The following is a 25384-nucleotide window of genomic DNA, read 5'->3' as shown; positions in this document are numbered from 1 at the left end:
ATTGTTAATTTGAAGGTAATTCTAGGCATACAATGAAAAAGGAGTTTTACAGCAGTTGCTTCTCCTTCATTTTTCATTTAAAAATATATGGCCAAAGCAGTTACAAAAAAAAACACACATTTTATCGACTTAATAAATAACTTTTCCATAATGACCAAATCTGAGTTGCATTATTTTTCATTTCTAAAACTTGCTTTATATCTGAACATAAAACTTAAGTTTATTTCAATTTGGTTACTGCTATAATCAAATAGGGAAATCCTCCCCCCCCCCAAAAAAAAGCCTTAAAATTGTGACACTACCTATGGAAATCAATATTGACAATCAGAAAGCTGGTAGTGACTTTCTGACATCAGGGGAGAACGTAGTTTAAATAAACTCTTGCTGACAATACAGCAATTTGAAAATCTTTTGTTGAACAACAGAATAAACACCATTTCAACACCAATAATATTGAACAAGTGGTGCAATATGATTGGTTCAGTGTCACTGGGAAACCTGCTTATTGGCAAGTTCAAAGCCAGGTTCTTTAAGGTGCTAGTAAGAAAATAATGAATTTGAAGGAGAGAATTTTGAGTGAAAAATTAGACACAAGGCATATCCTTTTACCGAGGGATAGCACATATTCTTGTTTATAGTGAAAGACCAAGGATGTAACTAGCTAAGCAAGTTTTATTAAGATCTTGATAAAATGATTTTTTTTTTAAACAGTGCAATGAGAATCAGAGCTTTTTTTCCCCAAATTTTTTATTCAATTCCACGACAAATGGATATCAGCAAGATACAGAAGCTTGAAGGCACACACTCAGCGATTCAGGAACAACTTCATGCCCTCTGCCATCCGATTCCTGAATGGACTTTGAAGCTTTGGACACAACATAACTTTTTTTAAATATATAGTATTTCTGTTTTTGCACATTTTGAATCATCTATTCAATATATGTTATTGATTTACTTGTTTATTTATTATGTTTTATTTTGTTTATTATTATTATTTTTCTCTTTCTGCTAGATTATGTATTGCATTGAACTGCTGCTGCTAAGTTAACAAATTTCATGTCACATGCCAGTGATAATAAACTTGATTCTGACTGATACTGCAAATAGCTTCACATCTTGCTATCCTGGTTGGTATTCAGAGTATCTCATCAGTTCTGTGTAGCTAGTGGTAAAGATGGCAATACAGGATTTAGAAACTGATAGTATTTTTTTCTGACATCAATAAAACAACATTGTTCATGATAACTACATGAAAGATATATGTATCTTCAGGTTAAAAATAAAGTTTAATTATTGTAAGGCCAGGACACTGTCACTGATAATAGCTAAGTGCAACTTAAAAAAAATCGTGGCTACTCGGTTTGCTTCTTTTCCCAATCTTCCACTGCTTAAACCAGCAGGCAGATACATTTTCTTCAAATATTTCACAGTAATTTTTAGATCTGCAAACTACAATGAGTTAACAGCCTAAATCATGTCGAACTCAGCCTGCCTTCTATTTCTTTCCCCAGCCTTATAATCAATGGATGTGTGGATAGAACCTCGCCATAGCAAGGCATTGTGAAACCTTAACAGTAATGAGAATCATACAGTTCTTCCTGCGCCCTCAAACTCAGAACACCCAAGCAGAATTTGACAGAAGGCAAAACTGTAAAGTGTTTTACAAAATATTAAATGTCTTTGATATACAAAAATATACATTTAAAACAATTAAAATTGATGTAAGTTATTAAAAACTACAATAAAAGGTAAAGTTCATTAAAGCACAAACAACTTAAAAACTACTAATAAACTAAATGATAGGACAATAATTAAAATCAAAATGACTTGCCTTCCCCAATCCATTGGCTGAGTATTCTCATTAAAATAAATAGAGATTGATTCCTATTCCTGATTTGACATGGCATAGCACCTAACTGGTGTTTCCTTTGAGTAATGCTGGAGAACCCTCCCAAAAAAAGACTTGGCTTGGGTGATGAACTGAACATGCAGGCTCAAGCAAATCCGTGGTTTATAATTATGTAAATGCTTTATATGACTCAGTCTGTTAATTTTATACAATTATAAACCAATTAAAATTTTCTCCTCACTGGGTTTAGCTAATCTATATCCCTTTGTCGGTTTCTTTTCTTCCTCACTATGATTTCCTACATTACATCATCTTTGTAATGTAGTAAAATTCTGTTTCTTCATCTGAGTCGTTAATGAAGATTGAAAGTAGTTGAGCTTCAGTATCAATCTCTATAACCTCACTTACTGAAGCCTGCCATCTGGAAAATGACCCACTTATAACACATCCGGTGAACTACTCCACCAATGTCTTTTTTTTATATCTCTACCCAAACTAATTTTACAGCTTGATCTCTGAGCCAAAATCACTGTGCTGAGTTAATCCTTTTAATAGATCAATCCTACCTCTTTTACTTTCTGCCTATTCTTTAAAATACCAAATACACTAGAACTTTTAGTTCCCATTACTGGTCACTTTACAACCATGTCTCTTGATACCATCAATTACTGGAGATGAATGTCTGTTTGGGTTTCATGACAACACCTAAAAATGCTTTTGTGAACAATTGCCTAGAAATAGGCTCAAAGAGCACTTGTATTTTTAAATGCAAAACATACAAAAGTTTATTTGATTGAACTAGTGATTTTTTTTCCTAGGAGTTGGGTATGATTTCACAAGATAGAACAAAGGAATTATGTTGGTGCACTTGACATTTTTGTAGCCTCTAATGTGCTCCTAATGGCATCATTTTTCAATGAACTTCCATTTCTTCCTTTCATTAAATAAACTGAATTGCAAATTGATTTAAAAGGGACATTTCAATAGGAAATGTTGCTGGTGAGCTTCAGTACCTGGAAGCCTGCTCGGATAAAATCTACAGATAATGCCAAGTAGGTGCTGTCTTGTGTAATCAGCTCCAGACGTAATGATTCAGCTGGCACCAACAATGCCACCGGCATCACCTATTAGAATCTTTTGAAATAGGATATGATAAGGTCCACAGCAATGCCAACACTCCATCAATATTACTTATCAAGGCTCATGATGGGCAATATTTGTCCTAAATAAACATTGTATGTTCAGAATGAATATTGAACGAAAATAGAAAGTGTGAACCTGAATCGACTTCAAAAACCTAAAAGTCTCTGTGTCTTTCCCATATCAATTTCTTAGATGTTTGTGTTGACTCTGAACACAATTGCCCTAGTGGATGCAATCCAGAGGTTCTTTGGTCTTTGCACTCACATTGTTGTACTTGATAACCCCACAAGAAGCTTGTTTTCTAAATAGGTAGCTTCAGACTGCAGCCCCAGATCTTTTGATAGAGCATTAGGTGTTACGGTCTGGTCCGGAGCCCGCATTCCGGGTCTTGATCTGGTCTGCGGACTCTGGATCTTGTAGCCATCTCTTCTTTCACCCTTAAGCCCAAATAGGATTCTGTAATTTCAGTCATACTAATTTTGATTCCTCATTTCTACTTCTTAAAAAAAAATAATCAATTGCATTTTCTGAGCATTCTCTGACCAATTTCTCAAAACATCATTGTAACTGGAGATAACAGTGTTAGAAGTTGTTATGCTCCTTAAACAATACCAAAGGTGCAACTATGACATTACCTAGTATTTTTATGATTCAAACCTTCTTTTGAAATTTATGAATCACAGGTACAGGCTAAAATATCAAGGATCAACTTTATTCACCAAAATCATTTACATGTATTAGGAATTAGCTGTGGTGTGTCCGAGTAACACAAAACAACATTCAATAATTATAAAGAAAATTACATAAAAATTAATTTAAAATTTTAAGTGCAGATACAGAATAAAATATGCATAAAAATATAAATGACCAATGGTGATGTTTTGCACATCTACTAGATATTCTAGTAGATATACTACTTCTTTGTCTGAAATGTGATCCCTGCAATCTGCAGCCTCAAATTTCTCTTTTAAGGATATTCTTCTGAACTGACTAAACAATCTGCCATTTTTGCCATCTCCTGGGGGATTTGACAAATAAGATTTTCAAGAGTGCAGATACTACAGCAAGGGCGACCATTGCTGGGGGTGGATGCTGCAGTGAAGCCTGATGGCGAAAGACAAACCTGTGATAAGCTCCACTACTCCACACCAATTAAAGCACTGACCAAGATTAAAATCGTCAAGGACGAGTGTGGAAAGCTAACAGGTGCTCAGTGCTGTCTGCTTGCAGTAGTTGCTCTGCAACCATCGGGGTTTAGCTGCCTCAGCAATGAGCTGGCTCTGCAGATGTGGATTCACATTTGGGGATTCTGCAGTTCATATTCTGTGTATTTTTGTTTACTTTTTTTAAAACTATTTGTGGGACTTGATCAAGATGTCAAGGCTGAGGATGAAGGATGAACCGGAGTTCAGCTCACTACTCTATGAGATTTATTTGCATCAGCACTGAAGTAGCTTCAGGGCAACAGCTTGCAGCTATCGGACTCCCAGACCAGCTTCACACGCCTCAGTATGAACCGGCTCTGTGGCCGTGGACTCGCTTTTGGGAGTGTTATTTTATTTCTTTTATTGTTTGCATGATTGTTACTTTTGCACATTGGGTGTTTAACCATCTTTGTTGTGTGTGTTTTTAAATGGATTTTATTGTGTTTCTTTGTTTTATGGCTGCCTGCAAGAAGACAAATCTCAAGGTGGTATGCAGTATACATAGTTTGATAAGAAATGTACTTCGAACTTTTCAATGTAAACATCACTAAAAAGGTGGTTTAAAGTTTTTCCTGTGCAGGTCAGAGACTGGGGTAATTCTAACTAGAATGGTTGACCAGATTAAAATCATAAAAACTTAAAAAATCTTAAGATGCCGTGAAGTTTTTTTTTGCTTTAATAACCTTATAGCGTTTTCTAGAAGGGTGCATTTGAAAAAGTCTGGTTGTTGGGTGGGTAGTGTGCACCGTGATTTTACCTGCCTGCTTATTTGATGTGCATACTTACAAGTCCTGCAGTGATGGTAGACTGCAGACAATGACCTTTCCTGCTGACCTGACAGTTTGCTGTAGTTTTTGTATATTGGGAGAGGGTGCTCACAGAGCAAAGATAACAGAGTGCAGGATTCAATGACAGAAGGAAGGAAATGGAGAATTGATTGTGCACCAACAAAAGCACAGAATTTGGAAGTCAGCTAGCTAAATGTAAAGTGTTTCAAAGTACAGCAGTATGCAAGCATTGAAGAGCTAATATATTTAATTTCTGGTGGACAGCTGTCACGGTCGAAACAACATCCTTAAAGTATTTCGCATCTTGGTAGAAAGCTTTTCAAGTAGAGGAAATATGGCCTATAAAAATCTCTAGAACATAATATTCTTAGGATTTCATTGATGTTCTGCATTAGCAAGAAAACTTAATGCTAGTTTTCCAGCTTCCCAGCTACATCCTTCCTTTCTTAGGATCTAAACTGCTTAACCTGTCAATAGCCCAGTTTCTCTCAATATACAGTATACACTACGATGCAGATGAACGTGTAAAATTAATTCAGCGTTCACTAATAGAAGCTCAGTTAATTTTAAATATTTGGCACTGTCATAACTATTCAGCATGAGATTATGATTAATTTATTCATACTGTTCAGCAATACTATAATTACTTTGAAAGAACATTATAAGACTTCAAAGGAACTGCACAAATCTCCACTAACTATCATGTTTAAGCCAAAAGTGAAGATCATAAATTTTCTGTTGCATGGAATTAAATTATGTTAATCTATCGGGAATAATTTTATGGACACATTTGTAAATGAGTATTCAAAAGCAATACAGCTATGAATGGCAAAAAAAAACAAAACAGTTAATTTGTTATTAAAGGAACACCATGTTTCAGGTAATACTTTGTTTCGATGTTATGAAAAACATCCATGATATAGTTGAACATTTAAAATTAAACTATAGTGTTAACTGGCAATTTAGCCTGTTATAAACTTTAAATTTTTATGAAGTGTGAGTTACTCTTCCATTCAACATCCATAAGCTTATCGCCTTTGTTAAGCATGTAAAATTTATCATCTCCCAAGATCATTAAACATTAATTATTGGGAACAGTTATCCTCAGGGATAACAGGATATGGATGTTTTCCTTCATAGAATTCTATTTTTCAAATTTTTCAAAATAAATTTATTATCAATGTACAATCTATGTCACTATTTTATCAAAGTGCATCTTTAAGTTCAGATAAAAGTTTAAATCAATCATTAAGAGAATGGTTTTATCCAAAAGTCTCTTTTTAAACTAAAATGCGTTATCAATTTTAAAAAGAAATTAACTACAAAAGCTGTCAACGTAACAAAAAGAGGTAAATGACATGAATTTGTCTGTAAATACTCACTACTGTATGTATCCTTCTGCATGTGTTTTTACAATGGATAGATTTAACTTCATATTTGAGTGAACCAAAATGTTTCAAAACATTTTATGGATTTTTTTAATAATCAAAGCTCACATCCCTGAAATATTCACCCAGTTCTCCATCTTCTTTGATGCTATTTGACCAAATGGATATTTCCAATATTTACCAAATGAACTGTTAAATTCAGCCAATGCCAATTATGCTTTACATGAATATTTTGCAACAAAATACTGAAAGCTCCCTCCGAGATTTCATGAAGTGCAGGTGGGGGAGAAAATCTGGCTGAGTGTTGTTATAACAACAAATTTCATTCAATGTCGGCAACACCAAAGATTTTAGACTTCAGGAGAGGGAAACTGGAGGACTGTGAGCTGGTTCTCATCAGAGGATCAGACGTGGAGAGTGTCAGCAACTTTAAATTCCTGGGTATTAGTAATTCAGAGGACCTTTCTTGACCCAGCACTTTAAGTGCAATTGCATAGAGAACAATGCTGTCCCTCTACTTCCTTAGAAGCTTGTGGAGATTCGGTATAACATCTAAAACATTGACAAATTTCTACAGATGTGCAGTGGAGAGTATTTTGGCAGCCTGGTATGGAAACGTCAATGCCTTTGAATGGAAAATCCTACAACAAATAGATGATTTGGCTCAGTACATCATAGGTAAAGCCCTCCCAATCATTGAAAACATCTACATGAAACACTGTCTTAGGAAAGTAGCATCCATCATCAGACATCACCACCACCTGGGTCATGCTCTCTTTTCGTAGCTGTCATCAGGTTGAAGGTACAGAAGCCTCAGGACTCGAACAACTGGTTTCAAGAACTGTTACTACTCTTGAACCATCAGGATCTTGAATAAAAGGGCATAACTTCTCTCAACTTCATTGGCCCATCATTGCAATGTTCGCACAACCAATGATCTCACTTCAAAGACATTTTTAGTTCATGTTATCGTTATTTATGTTTCTCACCCTCTGCATGCCACCTTGGCTGAACAGAGGAGCACTTCTAATAATAAGCTAGGACAATTGTGCTGCTCCAAAGAGTGCGATACGAGAACATTCTTACCCTTGGCCATCAGGCTCCATATTGAGCCAACCTATAGCCGGAGGAAGATGAGCCCCCCCACCCCTCCGCTAGACTGTTTGAGGTAACTTTTTTTTTTCTTCTCTTCTAATATTTGTGTATCTGTGCACTTGTAAAGCTACTGTGACACTGTAATTTCCTTTAGGATCAATAAAGTTTCTATCTTTTGCTACTTATTTATATTTGTATTTGCATAGTTTGGAGTCTTCTGTACTTTGGTTGATCTTTCACTGATCCTGTTATAGTTACTAATCTATGAATTTGCTGAGTATGTCCACAAAAAATGAATCTCAGGGTTGTATATGATGACATATATGCACTTTGATCATGTTACTTTGAACTTTAAGCTTTGCTCCTCTATTTGCTTCTTAAATTATAATCAACCACTTCCTCTGGCAGCTCATACCATAAACTCACCACCTTCTGTGTAGGGAAAAAAGTTACATCTCAGGTTCCTTTAAATCTTAACCCTCTCACTTTAAACTTACCCTGAGTAAAATAACTGTTACCATCCACCCTGTCTGTACCTCTTAATTTTAAACATTTCCATAAAGTTACCCCTTATTCTCATGCAATCCAAGAAATAAAAGCCTCGCCTGGCCAGCCTCTCCCTATAACTCAAGCCCTCTATTCCTGCAAATCTTCTCTGCACTCTTTCCAATTTAACCATGTCAACTTATGGGTCGACCAAAACTGTACATAGTACTCCAAGTGCAGCTTCACCAAAGACTAACACAACTGCATCATAATATCCCAGCTTCTTTACTCAAATGTTTTGACTGCTGAAGAACAGTGCATGAAACGCCTTTTTCACCACCCTATTTTACATGTGACACCATTTTCAAGGAACATGCCTTCTTCTCATTACTACTATCTGGAATTAAATACAGGAGCCTTAAGACCTACACTCAACTAGTTAGGAACAGATTTTTCCCCTTTGCCATCAAATTTCTTAACTGCCCATGAGTATACTTTGTTATACTTTTATCCAACCCCCCCCCACTATTTTGTTGTTGTTGTTACAGTATTATATTATTTAGAGATACAGCATACATTTATGGCCTAATTTGTAATTTAAAGTAATTTTCCATCTTTGCACTGCAATGCTGCAATAAAACATATTTCATGGCAAATAAGTTACTGAGTGTATTTTGGGGGGCAGAATTTGCTGGTTAACTTCTTCAGTTATGTTGAGAATAAGAACTGAGGAGCTCAAACTGAGAAGACACAGATTGGATTTGCTTGTACAAGTTTCTAGCTATGTCTGATTCCCATTACAACAATTTAAATTCTTGTATGCAAAGATGGAAATGCTTTAGTTAGTCTTCCTTCCACCTCCTCTCTTCTCTTGTGACTGTCATAGTATCTCTCACACTTAAGGTCACATACTTGAATTTTGAATCACCTATTTAATAAAAAACTGCAACAAAGAGCAATGGAATAGATGGGATTCAATCCAAAGTTCACAAAGGAATTGTGTTTGTCACGGTTTTCATTCACTTCCACAATACTCAGCTGAAATTAGAAACCAGAACTTGGAGAAAATGGAACCTTACAAATCTTGTACTAATTTAAAATACTATTGCCATAGCAGCTTACTAGCGTTACACAGCTTCTATATACAAGTAAATGATCCACTATAAAATCAAGTCAAACATAAACACAGTACAACAGTTTGGCTGATGATGTCAATAAATCATGCATTTAAAAGTTTCAAATTTTTGCATACTATTTCATTGAATAGTTCAGGTTGCAAAGAAGTTTAAAACAATTGACAACTTCCTGTGAAACTAAAGCATAGAATATAGATTCATGTGCAAACTCACCCTAAACTAATAGCATGTCAAGCGAGTATCAAACTTATTTTCTGGTTAATCAATTTTCTACCATTGATCAGATTTCACTGATAGAAGAGACACTTCATGATGAAATAAACTGGATTTGATTTTTTATTATTAAAATCAGCAGTAAATAGGATGATATTCCAAATAACAGCACAAAAAAAAAGCTAAATTTTACTAGTATACCTACTCATCCTAGCATGAATAAAATGTATTTCCATAAACAAGTTTACACCCTACATTAACAATGACACTTTGACAAATCAAGAAGAATAGCTAGTATTCTGGTGAGGAATCCAAGCTGTCAATAATATCTTCCAGACTCACCATCAATTCTGCTGATGAGTTCTTCAAGTGCTTTTACTTTCTTCTGAATCCCTGGTTGTGCAAAAGTGTAATTGTCCTTCAAGAAAACAAAAAGTAATTTGCTTAGTAATAATAGATGATCAAATCATTACCAAAAAGGATCTATTTTTAATTGTCAAAATGAAAAAAGGTGTTATAACCTGCACCTGAAACTTAGCCCTCCATACCCCTCCTATGTATTTACCCAAATTTCTCTTATGTTGAAATCGATCCCTCATCCAACACTTGCGCTGTCTGCTCATTTCATACTCTCATCGCTATCTAAATAAAGTTTCTCCTCATGTTCCCCTTAAATGTTTCACCTTAATCCATGACCTCTCATGCCAGTCTCACCTAACCTCAGTGGAAAAAGCTTGCTTGCATTTATCCTGTCTATACCCCTCAACTTTATATACCTTTATTAAATATCGCCTCAGTCTTCTACATTCCAAGGATTAAGTGCTAACCTATTCAACCTTTCCTATAACTCAAGTACTGACAACATCCTTGTAAATTTCCCATGCATCCTTTCAATCTTATTTACATCGTTCCTGTAAGTAAGTAATCAAAACTACAAATACTGTAATGCAATACTCCAAATTAGGCATCACCAATGTTTTATACAATTTCAACATAACATCCAACTCCTGTAATCAATACACTGGCCTATGAAGGCCAATGCACCAAAAGCTTTCTTTACAATCTTATTGTCATGTGACACCACTTTCAAGGAATTAGGGATCAGTATTCCCAGATCACTCAGTTCTAATATTCTTCTCAGTGCCTTATGACTGACCGCATAAGAGCTACCCTGGCAGGACCTTCCAAAGTGCAACACCTTATACCTGTCTGCATTAAATTCCACCTGCCATTTTTCAGCTCGTTTCAGCAGCTGGCCCATATCCCGCTACAAGCTTTGATAGACTTCCTCAATGTCCACCACACCCTAAATCTTGATGTTATCTGCAAATTTGCTGATCCAGTTAACCACATTATCATCCAGTTCATTGATGTAAATGACAAGCAACAATGGACCTAACACCGATCCCTGCAACACACCACTAGTGACAGCCTCTAAGCAGAAAGGTAGCCATCTACAACCATTCTCTGGCATCTTCCATGAAGCCAATGTCCAATCTAATTTACTAACTTATCTTGCATGATAAGTGACTGAACCTTCTTAACCAACCTCCCATGTGGGATCTTGTCAAAGGCCTTGCTAGTCTATGTAGAAAACATCTACTACCTTGCCACACACAAAGCAATGTTGACTATACCTAATTAGACCCTGTTTATCCAAATATATGCACTTCACTCAGAAGATGACGTGCAATCTTGGAATGGATCTCCAGAAAAGTAATTGAGGCTTAATGTATCGGACAAGTCATAAAATTATGTAGTGAATTGTGTTCTGTGTTTTAATTCTAGTACTGTAGATAGCTAAAAACACCCATTGTGGGTCTCTCTGCCCCCCCCCAACTCAACTTTCAAGATATTGTGATTTAGATTCTTCTTAACCCTTGTTATATGATCCCTTAACAATACCTTCCAATAACTTTCTCACTACTGATATCAGGCTCACTGGCCTATAATTTTCTGGCCTATTCTTAAAGCCTTTCCTAAACAGCACATCCTCCAATTCTCCAGCACCTCACCTGAGACTGAGGATGTTTTAAATATCTCTGCTAAGGCCCCTGCTATTTCTGTACTAGCCTCCCAAAGATACCAAGGGAACACATTGTCACACCCTTGGGATTTATCCACTCTCGTTTGTCTCAAGACAGCAAAGACCTCCTCTTCTGTAATCTGTATAGGATTCATGACCTTGTTGTTGCGTTGCCTCACATCTATCGACTCTGTGTCTGTCTCCCGAGTAAATACCGATGTAAAAAATCCACAAGATCTCCCCCATCTCTTTCAGCTCCACACAGAGATCTTCAGAGGACCAATTTTATCCCTTGATATATCTGTAGAATATCTTTTGCTCATATATATCTGTAAAAGCCCTTATGCTCTAATCTAGGAAACATCCTAGTGTGAGACTAGGATGTCATACTTCACAAAAAGGCTATCAAAAATCTAGAACTTCCTCCACTCAAAAGTAAGTTCAATTGCAAATATACAGAGATAGGCCAATGTTCATTGGCCAAAGAGTCCAGCAATGGAGATGGGATTATGAAAAAGATCACAGATGATGTACAGTAACTGCATAACAGTAAAAGATTGAGGAACTTACTGTGATTGAATGATTCCAAACATAATTTTATTTTCACTGTTTCAATCTAAACCTATGAGCAAAATATCATCACTTCATGCAATCATGTGTCTACAGTTAATAAACATTCTTCTTTAAAAGCTTTAATTCTTGATTCAGTCTGATGCTCCATAAGATCCTTATTACATTTTTTTTGAGAGTTGGAGAACAAATCACTATTTATAGGCTTTAGCTACTTAGTAGATGCATTGAATAATGAATCAAAAGCAGACAAAGCAATATGAGGCAGACCTCTTGTGCAAATGGATCAAATTATCAAAAAATCTGAGCCAAATCATGAAAGAAAATGTATTATAGGTGTCAGTATACTCTTGAATAACATCGATCACTTATTTCATATAAAATACTTGAATGGCATTGGCAAAAACAAGGGTTAAGAAGAATCTAAATCACAGTATCTTGAAAGTTGAGCTTTGGGGGGGGGGGGGGGGGGCAGAGAGACCCACAATGGGTGTTTTTAGCTATCTAATCAGTACTAGAATTAAAACACAGAACACAATTCACTACATTATTTTATGACTTGTCCGATACATTAAGCCTCAATTACTTTTCTCGAGATCCATTCCAAAATTGTACATCATCTGAGTGAAGTAGTTATATTGATCCATTCATTCATTTTCCCTTTTCTAAGCTGCATTCCCTGAAACTTCACTGTTCTTCTCAGAACCTTGTTGTTTTTGTACATAAAACAGTACAGTATAGCACAGGAACAAGCCTCTTATGTCTGCACCAACCATGGTGCCAATCTAAACTAATCCCACCTATCTTCTCATGGTTCACATCTCCCCATTTCCCACCTGTATATGTATTTGCCTTCTCTGGCAGTGTACACGATACATCAACCGTTTTGTATGTAAAAAATAGTCTTACAAATATCAATCTTTCCTTCTCTCACTTTAAAACTAAGCCCTTCAAGATTTGACATCCCCACCGTGGGAAAAAGACTTGCTATCCTATCTATGCCTCCCTTCGGCCTTCAATGCTCCAGGGAAAACAAAGTTTGTCCAACTTCTACTTACAGCTTATATGTTCTAATCCAGGAAACATCCCAAAAAAACTCGGCAATATTTTCTCCAAATCCTCCAATCTATCCTATGGTCTGGTGACTAAAATTGCACACAATATTCCAAATGTGATCTCAACAATGTATTATACAGCCATACAACTTTTCAAGTTGCCAATTTCAGGGAGCAAAACACTTGCACCCCCAAGTTCCCCCTGTAGGTCAATATCCCTGAAGGTTTTGCATTACTTCATCTTGCACTTGACTTTCTGAAATGTAGCACTTGGCATTTGTCAGGATTGAGCTCCATCTGATATTTCTGTGCCCATAATTTCAATCTGTATCATTAGTAAACACTGACAAATTTTCCATATTATCCACAAAATCCAACACGTAATGTATTCAAATATACTCAAATAACTACTATATATTCAGAACAATAGAAATGCTAGCACTGATCCTTGGTCACAGGACTCTAGTCAGGAAAACCCAATGACCAAGCTAACTTTGGATCCAATTTACCAACTCCATGCAACTTAAAATTCTAGACCAGCCTTTAAGAAGGGACTTTGTCAAATGCTTAACTAAGGTTGACAGAGAAAACATAGACTGCCATACCCCCATCAATCAACTTCATTACTGCCCAAAAATTACAATCAAATTTTAAAGACTGGACCTCACCCACACGAAGTCAAACACCTGTTGAGATACAATGGTTTCAAAGTCAGAAACTGAAATGTATTACACATTGAAGATGCAGCTGATTGATATGTGGGTGGGGAAGAAAAATGTAACATCTCTTATTGCAAAGAACTGAATAAGTCAAATGACCTTCTATGGCCCAATCAATATACTGAAAGCTTATGAAGGCGGCACCTAGATATCGAATAATTTTGAAGACACTTCGATGTAGAATTATTTTTACCCAATTATGCCTGATGAGATAGGAATGCAAGATGTCCAGTTGACAAAAATCTTTAACTTATAGCTAAAACTCAAATGAAAAATTTGAGCAAACTAATCTGACCCAATGCAACAGCAAAATGAAGGATTTCCAAGGATCAGTCATGGAATGGGTGGTAGGATGGTAGCTGAATAAAGTTTGAAACCAACTGGTTTATCACTTTGGATAACAATCTTACCTGTATTCCATCCAATAGCTTGCTCATACACCAGAAACTATCAGCCTCAATATTCCTTTGCACGTCTTCAGACAGATTTGTTACATCAAAATTTTCTACATCCTCTTCTGCAATGATAAGAATGAAAAAAAAATTTCTACAGTTAACCCATGTTTTAAAAAAATCCTAATTTGTACATAAGGAAACTAAGGGGTTTAAAAAATATAACATTCTTTGAAGCAGGTTATTTTACAGTACAGTGGAAAAATTAATAAATTACACAAATGAAATAGCTGCTGGTGTCATATTCCCCAAGACCATTCAGAATAAATCTATCATGATAAGTGGAAATATCCTTATAAAGGTCATCAGCCTTCAAGATAATGAGCAGAAAAAAAGTGCAGATATTTAAGCAACAAACTATCAACTGGAGGAAATCAGCAAGTCCAACAGTATTTGTTTTGGGGTGGGGGAAGTAGGGGGAGATCAACCTGCTTAGTTTTTCCAAGCAAGTTGATGGTTGCAATCTTCAAGTTAACTTGGCAATGAACAGGCAAAAAGAAACACTGTCAAATCTATAAATCTGAAATAACACAGAAAATGTGAGTAATATTTAGAACACTAGTAGGCAAATGACAAAAAAGTTATTAAATAAATAATGCAAAGTTTGTTTCCCCTTCCATATAGATGCTTTCTGACTTGCTGAGCGTTTCTGACATTTGTTTTCACTTCAGACTTCTACAAAAGTTTCTTCAGTCTTTTTCATCTGGAGATGAAACTAACTACTCATATCAGTGGTGTAGTGGTTAGCATTATGCTTTAAAGTGCCAGCTGTAAGATGAGGTTTCAATTCCCATCATTGCCCATAAGGAGACTACTCACTCTCCCCGTGATTGCGAGCGTTTTCTCTTGGTAACACACAAAATGATGCAGGAACTCAGAAGGCCAGGCAGCATCTATGGAAGAAAAGTACAGTCGATGTTTTGGGCCAAAACCCTTTGGCAGGACTGAAGAAAAGCACTGAGAGTAGACTTGAAGGGTGGGGGAGGGGAGAAAGAAACAGCAGGTGATAAGTGAAACTTGGATAAGGCCACATTTAGGTTGGAGGAACAACATTTCACATTCCATTTGAGTAGCCTCCAACCTTATGACATGAACATTCATTTCTCAAGCTTCCAGTAATGCCTACCCCCCCTTCACCATTTCTCATCCTCTTATCCCTCTCTCATGTTATCTCCTTGCCCGCCCATCACCTCCCTCTGGTGCTCCTCCCCCCTCACCTCTTTTTCTTTTTCCCAGGGCCTTCTGTCTCCTTCTCCAATCAACTTCCTAGCTCTTTGCTTCATCCCTCCTCCTCCAAGTTTCACCTATTTCCTGGCATTTCTCTCTCCCTTCCCTCCACCTTTCAAATCTATTCCTCAGCTTTTTCTTCCCCCAGTTCTGCCAAAGGGTTTCAGCCTGAAACAGCAACTGTACTTTTTTTCCATCAACGCTGCCTGGCCTGCTGAGTTCCTCTAGTATTTTGTGTGTGTTGCTCGGATTTCCAGCAACTGCGGATTTTCTCGTTTCTTCTTGGTGCTTGTTTTCTCCCACATTTCAAAGGTGTATGGTTTAGAGTTAATAAGTTGTAGCAGGCTATGTTGGGGGAAGAAGCATTGGCAACACTTACTGTCTTCCTCCAGCACATCTCAGACTTTGTTAGATGCTGAAGCAAATGTTGCATTTCACTGTATTCTGATGCTTTGATGTACAAGAGACAAATAAAGCTAATCTTTTACCTATTCAGAGTAGCCTTTTGTCACCCCAAAGGTTTTAAGCATTCAACTCTGTTAAATATTGTAAGCACTTTTATTTGAACAATGAAAATTTTCTCCTTTGTTACATATAATTTCAAAAACATTGCACTCTGACTAGAATCAGCTATTCTTTTGTAGCTTATTTTGGCATTTCATCCAAAAAAAAGTAACACAAAGCACAATATCATTACACAGAGGAATGCACAAATCTACCAGGTAAAGCTAATTTAGCTCACAGGAGCCACACTTTCTACCACATACAATCAAGTAGAGATCTATCACCTAATGGCCCCTGTGGAAAAATAGTACCTTTGGTAATCTAAAATACTGATTTTTGATTTTACTAACTAAAGATTCACATACTCCATCATTGTCTCTTCTGAACTTGAATTCCAAGAAAACCCTTTCAATTGGCATTCTTCTATTTTTAGTTACTACAGCTGAACTCCAAATTGATATTCCTAAAACATTTGAGAGATTAATCAACTCCCTATGCACCCGAGATAAGTATATGATTATTGTACAGACTGAGATATCTTCTAACAAGATGTATGCACGATGATTGATAACAGGATGCCAGAGTCCCCATTGTTTAGGCAGTCCAGCATAATTCATTTTAATGAGACAATGCTACGTAAAACAAACAGATACAGGTTGAAACTAGCTAACATGGATATGCAGTATTTAGTTAATATCAACTAATAATGAATACACTGTGCAGAGTCTGCAGATGGAATATATAACAATTTTAAAATTGTGCAAGATGACTTGTACAAGATCATCATATGAAGTACAGTCTTACCAATGAGAATCAACAACTTGTCCATGAAAGTGGAATTCTTTCATTAAGCAGTATCAGTTCTTAGTGCTGCCATTTACTCTAATTTCTCCTTGCACCCGCTCCTCCCTCCCACTGAGGCAAAATCAAGTTTATTGAACACATCTCTATAAGGTCATCATCACCACTACCTTGTTGGTCATTCATTAATCCATTAATCAATTCCATTACAATTACTGTTACTTTGTTTTGTTCTATGCTGGACAAGTATTCAGCACTTGACACTAGTTGTATTTCAGCACCCCTCGCCTTACTTGACCTTACATTGCAAATATTGGTACTTATTTTACTCCCCACAATAAAAAAAGATTTCAGCTTTCTCCCACACTAACCTGTCAACCCCATAAAAAAACAGTCATCGCCATGTAACATTCATAAATTCCAGTCTACAATCGGGAGCAAGCGTGAATGCCCGTGAAGTTACACGCCATGCAAATGCAGCTGTAAAACTGAGCTTCCTTATGACATTCCTCTTGCTGCTCTTTTACTGCAGGTTACAGATCTTGAGCTGGATGAAATAAAGGTGTTGCAAGAGTAATATAATATTGTGATGATATTGGCAAGTAGGAAATATATTCCTTTAAACTTTATAGTAACTACATCAAAATAAGTTATGGATCATGAGGAAGTTAAGAATATGAAGAGGATTAGGTACAATCCTCCAAATTTCCAAAGAAGAGCAGCCATCACAATAATGGGTTGTACTATATCCTGCATGGGGAAAGATGCACAGGCACCCCACCATCAGCTCAACCTTACTTTTTGCAGCCTCTGTACAGCAAGAAATAAATTATGATGCACCTGTTTTTGTAAACGATTTCTGTAAAGTAATTTATATTCTTGCAGCATAATACCTTTGGTTCAACTGCTAGCACTGACTTCTCTGGCAATCAATTTCAATTCCTCCTGAACATTTAAGGGCCTCCTGGTTAGCGTTGGGCGGATGTAATCATCAACATGAAACTCTCCCAGATGCCTATAATGCAATTAAATTCAACTGTTCATCAGAACCACTGCAGCTGTTTTCAGGAATTATCAAATTTATCCTCCTTGAAATAGGATAATTAAATATTCTTCAGTAGCATTAGTCTCTACAATCACCAGTCTAAAAGCACAGATTATTTTAGATCAGCAAAATTGGTATATGGAAATCAATACAGTATTATTATGTTGCTTTTGACTATCAGGTCAAACCTTAGCCCAGCATCCCAACTTTGCTATGATGAGCCAATATTTTTATTTTCGAGGATTTTTCCTGCTTCTTTTGAAGCTTCTTGGAGCTTAATTTGTCTATGAAATCATCTCACTGATCTTAAAAATACTATTAACTGACATTGTAAAAGGCGACATTCCAAGTACAAGCACGTTCCTTTGAAAATCAACATCAATCCCCCCCCAAAGATTCATGATTAATCCCATACTTCCTGTCCCAACTTCCCCCTCCCCACAAATTGCACTGTTTTGTTTTCACTAATGTGATTAGGAAATTATCATTAACCTACAACATAATCCTATTTTTGCACATTACAGCATAGTACATGCTCTTTGACCCCCAATCTTGTGCCAATCTTTTAACTTTACTCAAGGATCGATTTGTGGGCTTCCTACATAGCCCATACCCTCCATCTTTCTTTCATCCATGTGCCTCTCTAAGCTCCTAATTTATCAGCCACAGTCACCACCTCCAGCAAACACTTTGTTGTTGTTGAATCATGCCGACACTACGGATAGTCTAGTAGATATGGAAGTAGATTGTCAAGCCTTTCTTCCATGCAGATACTGCTGCTGCCCAGGTTGGGACCCAGCTGGATTCAAAGTCATCACTATTGGTAAATGCAGAGAAGGCACCTGACAGCAACTCATATGAAGCACAGGAAATCCACATCACAGAGCCCACAGAATCTGTCATGCCCAGGAATCCATGTTATTTTACTAATACACAAGATTCATTTATGATTTCACTGTATGAAAATCTGTTTCAGGTTCTGTCTAACTTTCAAGATGTGAAATATTATGACATAATAACTATGCATTACATATTCATAACAAGAAGAAACAATTATACTGTGACCCTTTAAAGACTACTGTTACAAACATTGTCTGAATGCTATATATAATTCAACTCCGTTTTCAAGTTAATGGGAAGAACCAGTGCGTTCTCAAGCATAAATCAACATTTTAGAAACAAAATAACCAGAACAAATTCATTGGCAAGATTTTGTGTAATTACAGCAGAATCATTTTTTTTGCATTAATCACTCAACAAAGTCCTAGCAACTGTAAAATATACAGCTAACCAATTACAACCAATAATTCAGTACTACTCCAGACACTGCTGCTTGCAGCCATCTCACAGAATCATTAATTATCCTAATGTGAATTTAAGCAATGTTAAGTCCCAACGTTATAGATTTTGAGAAGGTTTTGCTTTGTTATCAGACATACACTTCAAAAAAGCATGTCATGTTTACTGAGTAAAATGTGATTCTAAAATATGTGTTAATGACTGAAATAGTTCAAAATGTTAATTTTTTTTAAATTTGTAAATGTTTACATGATATTTGAGGTTTTTAATCATTTCTGTAACTCTATTCATGCTCTGCTATCTGGGCACAGTGAGGATGATTGCATTTTATGCCTATCCCTAAATATGCTTAAGAAATTGGAGGAGAACCACTTACTGACTTGCTGCAGTCCTTCTAACAAAGGTACTTGCCCAATGCTGCTCAGTAGGGAAATTTCAGGATATATTGATCCAGAGACCAAGAAGGGCTGGTAGTTGCTTCAAAGTCAAGATTATTTGTGACTTGGAAGGAAACTTACAGCTAATGATTTTCCCATGTGCCTGTTGCCATAATCCGTCTCTTGAGTCAAGCCAAGTCACTTTTATTGTCATTTCGACCATAACTGCTGGTACAGTGCATAGTAAAAATGAGACAATGTTTTTCAGGACCATGGTTTACATGACACAGTATAAAAACTAGACTGAACTACATTAAAAAAAAACAACACAGAGAAAGCTACACTAGACTACAGACCTACACAGGACTAAATAAAGTGCACAAAAACAATGCAGGCATTACAATAAATAATAAACAGGACAATAGGGCAAGGTGTCAGTCCAGGATTCGGGTATTGAGGAGTCTGATAGCTTGGGGGAAGAAACTGTTACACAGTCTATGAGATAACTATAGGTATGGTAAGAGTCGTGTATTTTTTGATGGTACACACAAATAGGGGAATGACTGTTTAGGGTGGCAGATATGGCACCCATTATACTTTACACTGTCCTGAATAGTGTCAACCTTAATTAGTTGCTGAGAGAGGCACATGAAGGGAACGTGTGCCTTGTGGCAGCCAAAGAAAGATGTCAAGAATCCCATCAGGCTCTAGGAGGACACTCTGGTGGTTTGAAGGAAAGACACTGGGTGCCAAGAACAAAGAAACAAAGTGAAGGGCAGGAAGGTCATGGATTTGACACCTGGCCAACGTGAGAACATAGCTGAGATAGCTTTACATTCGACTCTGACCTATCTCAAACCATCTGGAGAACAGGACAAGCAAATGAGAACAAAAATGTTTACATAACTGACAGCTTGTGAAAGGGACAGTCTGATAAACTACAAAACCACAGGCACTCTGATAATTAAGTAACTGATGGTTGAGGTCATTATTGAATTGCACCAACTAGATTTTGATACGATTAAGTAGCACATACTTCTAAGAATAAAACTGGACTTCTGCCATACAGTTGACAATAAACTAAGCAATGGATGTAAGGTATGTGAAGAAATATATACAAAGCTGTCTGATGAGATAAATAGCAGTAATGACTACCGACACCAAGCAATGAAGAAGTCAACCCCGAGTCTGGGGCTCTGAGAATAACAGCCTCAGTTCAAATCTAAGCCAAGTTCATCAAAAGTGGGTAATATTTGAATATGTGATGGGTTTTGGAAGTTGCAAAAGGATTAAGTAATTGTTTGAAACTATGTAGTGTATCTTTTGAGCTATTTGAACTAATTACTATTAATAAGTAGGCAATGTCATTGTTCAATGCGTTTTTTTTGTGTGCTGCATTTAACTACAACAACTCTGTTGGAAGTGCTCATTCCTGATGTTGGCCAGTTTTTGTTGCACCCTTTCATTTGCAGAATTTATGACAGGTAAACTGAACACTATGCAATCATCAGCCAACAACCAACCTTCTGATCCACTGAAGTTCACTGAAGATAATGATGACTGGACCTTGAATATGGCACTGAGAAACTGCTACAGTACTTAGTCTGAGTTGGGATAATTCAACTCCAGCAACAGCAATCCTCTTCATTTCTGCAGGGTTTGACTCCAGCCTTTAGAGTCTTTTTGATCCAATGAAAATTGACTTCAGTTTTACCAAAATGTGTCAAGTGCTGTTTTGATGTTTCGAAAAGCTGTTCTCACCTCCGTTTTAGAATTTAAGGTTGGAGGATTCTTGAAGTCCTTTTGATGGTTGAATTTGGATTTTCTGCAACCAATCACATCTCAGAACTTTCTCTAGTTTTACCATGAGTGACATAAAACTGCACTAACTTTTGACTTCATACACTGTCTACATTGTTCTTGCTCTAGTTTAAGTTTCTACTTTAAAGCAACATCAGCAATATAGCAATCTAAAACAATAAATCAGAGGAAAAATAGGCACTGTTATCACTAATTGTTCTACACTTCAAGCACACAATCTAAAGCAAATCATGTTTGAAACAACTTGGTTTATATCAAAACCAAAGTAATAATAATGACAAAAATAATGAAAAAGATTAAGATGATACAATTTATAAGTATATGGAAGATTGGTATTATTTTTGAATTGCTCTCCCTGCTCAATATTATGATAACATAAAGAGAATAGTCACATTTAATCAGAAAACAATATTCTCTTTTGGTTTTGTATTTATTACCTTACTGACTTTCAAATTTATCAGAACTTTGACGGAAAATTGAATCTGGTTTATTATTCACCCAACTTTAACTCATGAAGTTTCAGAAGAATGATGTGTGGAATGGTTCTTTGAGATTTTTTTTTCAAGACATCACAACAATCTGGCTAAAGCTAGAATATAGACAAGGTAGCAGCATAAGGATATATACAAATTTTGTGGGTACTCAGCACATCAGGTTCCAATTAATGATTCTTCCAAGATGCTACCCAACTTGTTATCTCCAGCATTTTTTAACTCTTGATTTCCAGCATCTACTGTTTTTTATGCAATTCAATATCAATGCAGTATTGCTGGCTAGGATTTCTGACATATATGACACTACTGTGTAACAAATGTTGGTGCTTTAAGGCTATAAGGATTATTTATAGCATAATATAGGGCATAACTCAGCAACATTTATTCTAAAAACTTAATAATAAAATGTGGGAAAGTCATCAGGTGATTTAGAAATTTTTGTGCATGGCACCTGACCTGGTACATATGACAGGGAAAAACTTAACATACTTACAAACAGCAACTGCCTCACTTCCTGTTCTGTTTAATTGATGATGCTTTTCCTGCAAACTTTGGTCTCTTTACCTCTGCTACTAACTGGCTTACCCAAATCCACTTCTGCCTCTTTTGTTTTTCACCTTCTTTGGTCTTTGTAGTGCACCATGAGTAGGTTTCACTGGGTCCAAACTTCCATTAAGGGCTCAATACAAATATGAAATAAAAATCTGATTTCCAGAGGCATGTGGGGAATGACTGCCCCTGACATCAAGTATGCATTTGAAAAATGTGACAACAAGGAGCCCCAGTTAACAGGATTCAAAGGAAAGACTCAGCTCTGGCTGGATGTTGAAGGCCAATTATCTCAGTTTTGGGATATTGCTGCAGGAACTCCTCAGGGCAATATCTTACTTCATCAAAGATCTGCATGATAAGGTCAGAAGTGGGAACAGTTCCTTTCTATGCACAAGGTATCTGATAATAAAGCAGACTACATGTGTATACAGAACACCAATATAACATTCAGGATGAGATGTAAAATATCCTCTCGCCAATATAAGTGCAAGAAAATTACCAACTCCTGCAGTTGCCACTCAACAGCTTTATCAATGTAATGCTCCCCTCTACAACCTCCAGCATTTGGGGGATGGCGACGAGGGGTGGAGGGTGGAAAGAAGTCACCAGCCACCATTGTGCAGAAACAGAACACCGATGCGATTATGATCATGTGATTGTGGCAAGCAGTCATGGCCTGTCTGTCAGGTGCTAACTAATTCACCTCTTGACTACCTGAAGTCTTACTACCTCCTACAAGGTAGATTCAGACACATAAAGAAACAGTTTGGTAAGATGCAATTTGAATAGTTCAACACCATTTGGATAAAAGAATCTGCATCCCATTTTGATCCCTAAAAATTCATCTCCTCCACTTCTAAAGCACCAAGTTAGCAGTGTGCATCATCTACCAAATGCATAGCAGCAACTTGTCAGGGCTTCTTCGACAGAATATCACAAATCTGAAAAATCTGTCACAAAATTAAGAGGGGGAGTGCTGGGAATGAAACACAGGAATGCCACCGTTGTAGATCCCAAACACCATCTGTAAATGAATCAACTTTAATTTATTGCTGCAAGGTATAAATCCATGAAAGCTTTAACCGAGCAGCACAAAGGGAGTGCCCTCATTATATGCAGTGGTTCAATCCAGTAACCGAGAGGTGCCCTTGTCAGCAATGTTCATGCCAAATGAATGAAAAATGGCAAACAAAGATCTGTATATGGAAAGCACTTTGGACACTTCCCAAAGGCTTCTTTGGCTGGAATTGCAAACAAGCAACAAAGACAAACTGCTACTTAAGTAATGGGAAAGCAGCACAGGTCTGCATTATTAAAACAGAGTACCCAGCATAAGTGGTCTTGGCAATTTATCACATTTTTGTTAATATTATATTATCAACGAATGCTCCCTATCGAAAAGACACCTATTAATGTGAAGAAAAATGGGTATAAATAATGGGAAATATTTGCACTCACACAGCTGCTCCAATATGCAAAAACTGAAAACAACTACGTTTAATCTTTCATGTCCTTAGAGATTCCAAAGCCAAAGAATTACTTCTGAAATGCAGACATTACGGTATTGTAGAGAACTGCAACCAATTTACACAAAACAAGTTTCTAAAATGTGTAATGACATAATGAAAATGAATTGAAAATAGAATTCCTCATTTTCTTTATATTCCCTCAGAATGTCTGCACTTTACACTAATTAATTATTTCTGAAATCACTTAATAAAGAGAGAGCAGAATGCATTTGTGCAAGGCTCACAAGCAGTAATGCAATTATGAACATAACCAAAGGGGAAAATATTCTGGCCATGAAGTAAATATTTAATTGTAGGCTGGGTAGATGACCTCAACAGACTCGTAGGTAGGATGTTGCTTCTCCTACCTGGAAGGACTGCTTGGAGCCCTGAATGGTGGAATGTAGGAAGGGCAAGGGACAGGTGTACCAGTTGTCCCATTTGCAGGGATAAGTGGCAAGTATCAGCAGGGGGAACAGCAGGGAGGAAATGAGTGGACAACGGAGTCACATAGAGAGCAATCCCTACGTAAAGTACCGTAGATTCCGGACTACAGAGCGCATCTGATTAAAAGCCGCACGCTCTAATTTTAGAAAGAAAATCAATTTTGCACTTGTACAAGCCGCACTGGATTTTAAGCCGCAGGTGTCCCACGTTGTAATATGTGATATTTACACAGAAAGATATTACACGTGAGGATTTTTTAACTTTTAATTAAATCTGTATGGTAACATAAACAAATATATATTGCAAATGCTTTTTTTCGAACAGTGCCTGTAACACAGCTACTTTTAAATATACATATGTATCGGTAACACACAAATTACATTGCGTATACTTTTTTACTGAACAGTGCACGAACAACATTCCAATATCTCCTAACGACTGGTAAAAAAAATATATATACTGCAGCCTACCAGGAAAAGTTATTGATCGCCTTCTTCGTCTTCCTCCTGCGCACTAAAACCATCAAAGTCCTTCAGTGTCCGAATTAAATAAATCCTCAGGATCTCGTCACTCACTTCAGTCTCTTCGTTGTCACTCTCACTTGAGCGCACGCGGTCCTCTTCATCACGCAGCAGTCCAGCCTTTCGAAACCCGCTGGTGATGGTGGAAGTTGTGACACCGCTCCACGCATTTAGGATCCACTGGCAGACTTGAGTTAAAGATGCTCTTCGCATGCGTCCTGTTTTGGTAAAGGATTTCCCGCCGCTCGTCATCCAAGCCTCCCACTCAACGCGCAGCGCCACTTTAAATGCCCGGTTCACGCTGATGTCCAGTGGCTGCAAATACTTCGTGGTGCCCCCAGGAATCACAGCTGGAATTGAGTTTGTACTCTTGATGGCAGCTTTCACTGAACTTTCATTTTCAGCCGCTTAAAAAATCACCATCAGTGGAAGCTTTAGTCCGGATGCTGTGCAGCTCAGAACACAAGTAAAATGCGTTCTCTCATGGCCACTTGTTTTCAGTGTGATGGACGAGTCACCTTTTTTATTAACAGTCCAAGTGAGAGGCAGGTCAAACGTCAAAGGTACTTCATCCATATTTATGATATCATCTGGCCCGATGGAATTCTCCGCTATCTTTGTTTGAGTGAATGTGCGGAAGTTAGCAAGCTTTTCCTCGTGGTC

General features: G+C 37.0%; 1 protein-coding gene across 3 annotated transcripts in view; it reads right to left on the bottom strand.

Annotated features, from left to right (window-relative positions):
- LOC132381142 (TBC1 domain family member 22B-like) overlaps positions 1–25384 on the bottom strand; it is a 346281-nt gene that overhangs the window by 92530 nt on the left and 228367 nt on the right. For all 3 annotated transcript variants that reach the window (XM_059950412.1, XM_059950414.1, XM_059950413.1), the window contains 2 exons: positions 14084–14190; positions 9646–9721 (listed from right to left, as the gene is read on the bottom strand). In XM_059950412.1, the coding sequence (XP_059806395.1) occupies positions 9646–9721; positions 14084–14190 (183 nt within the window). The remainder of the gene's footprint in view (positions 1–9645; positions 9722–14083; positions 14191–25384) is intronic.

Source organism: Hypanus sabinus, chromosome 25 (genome assembly GCF_030144855.1).
Source record: "Hypanus sabinus isolate sHypSab1 chromosome 25, sHypSab1.hap1, whole genome shotgun sequence".
Lineage (NCBI taxonomy): Eukaryota > Metazoa > Chordata > Chondrichthyes > Myliobatiformes > Dasyatidae > Hypanus > Hypanus sabinus.
The sequence above is the reverse complement of the archived record's forward strand: the minus strand, read 5'-3'. Positions and strand labels throughout refer to the sequence as shown.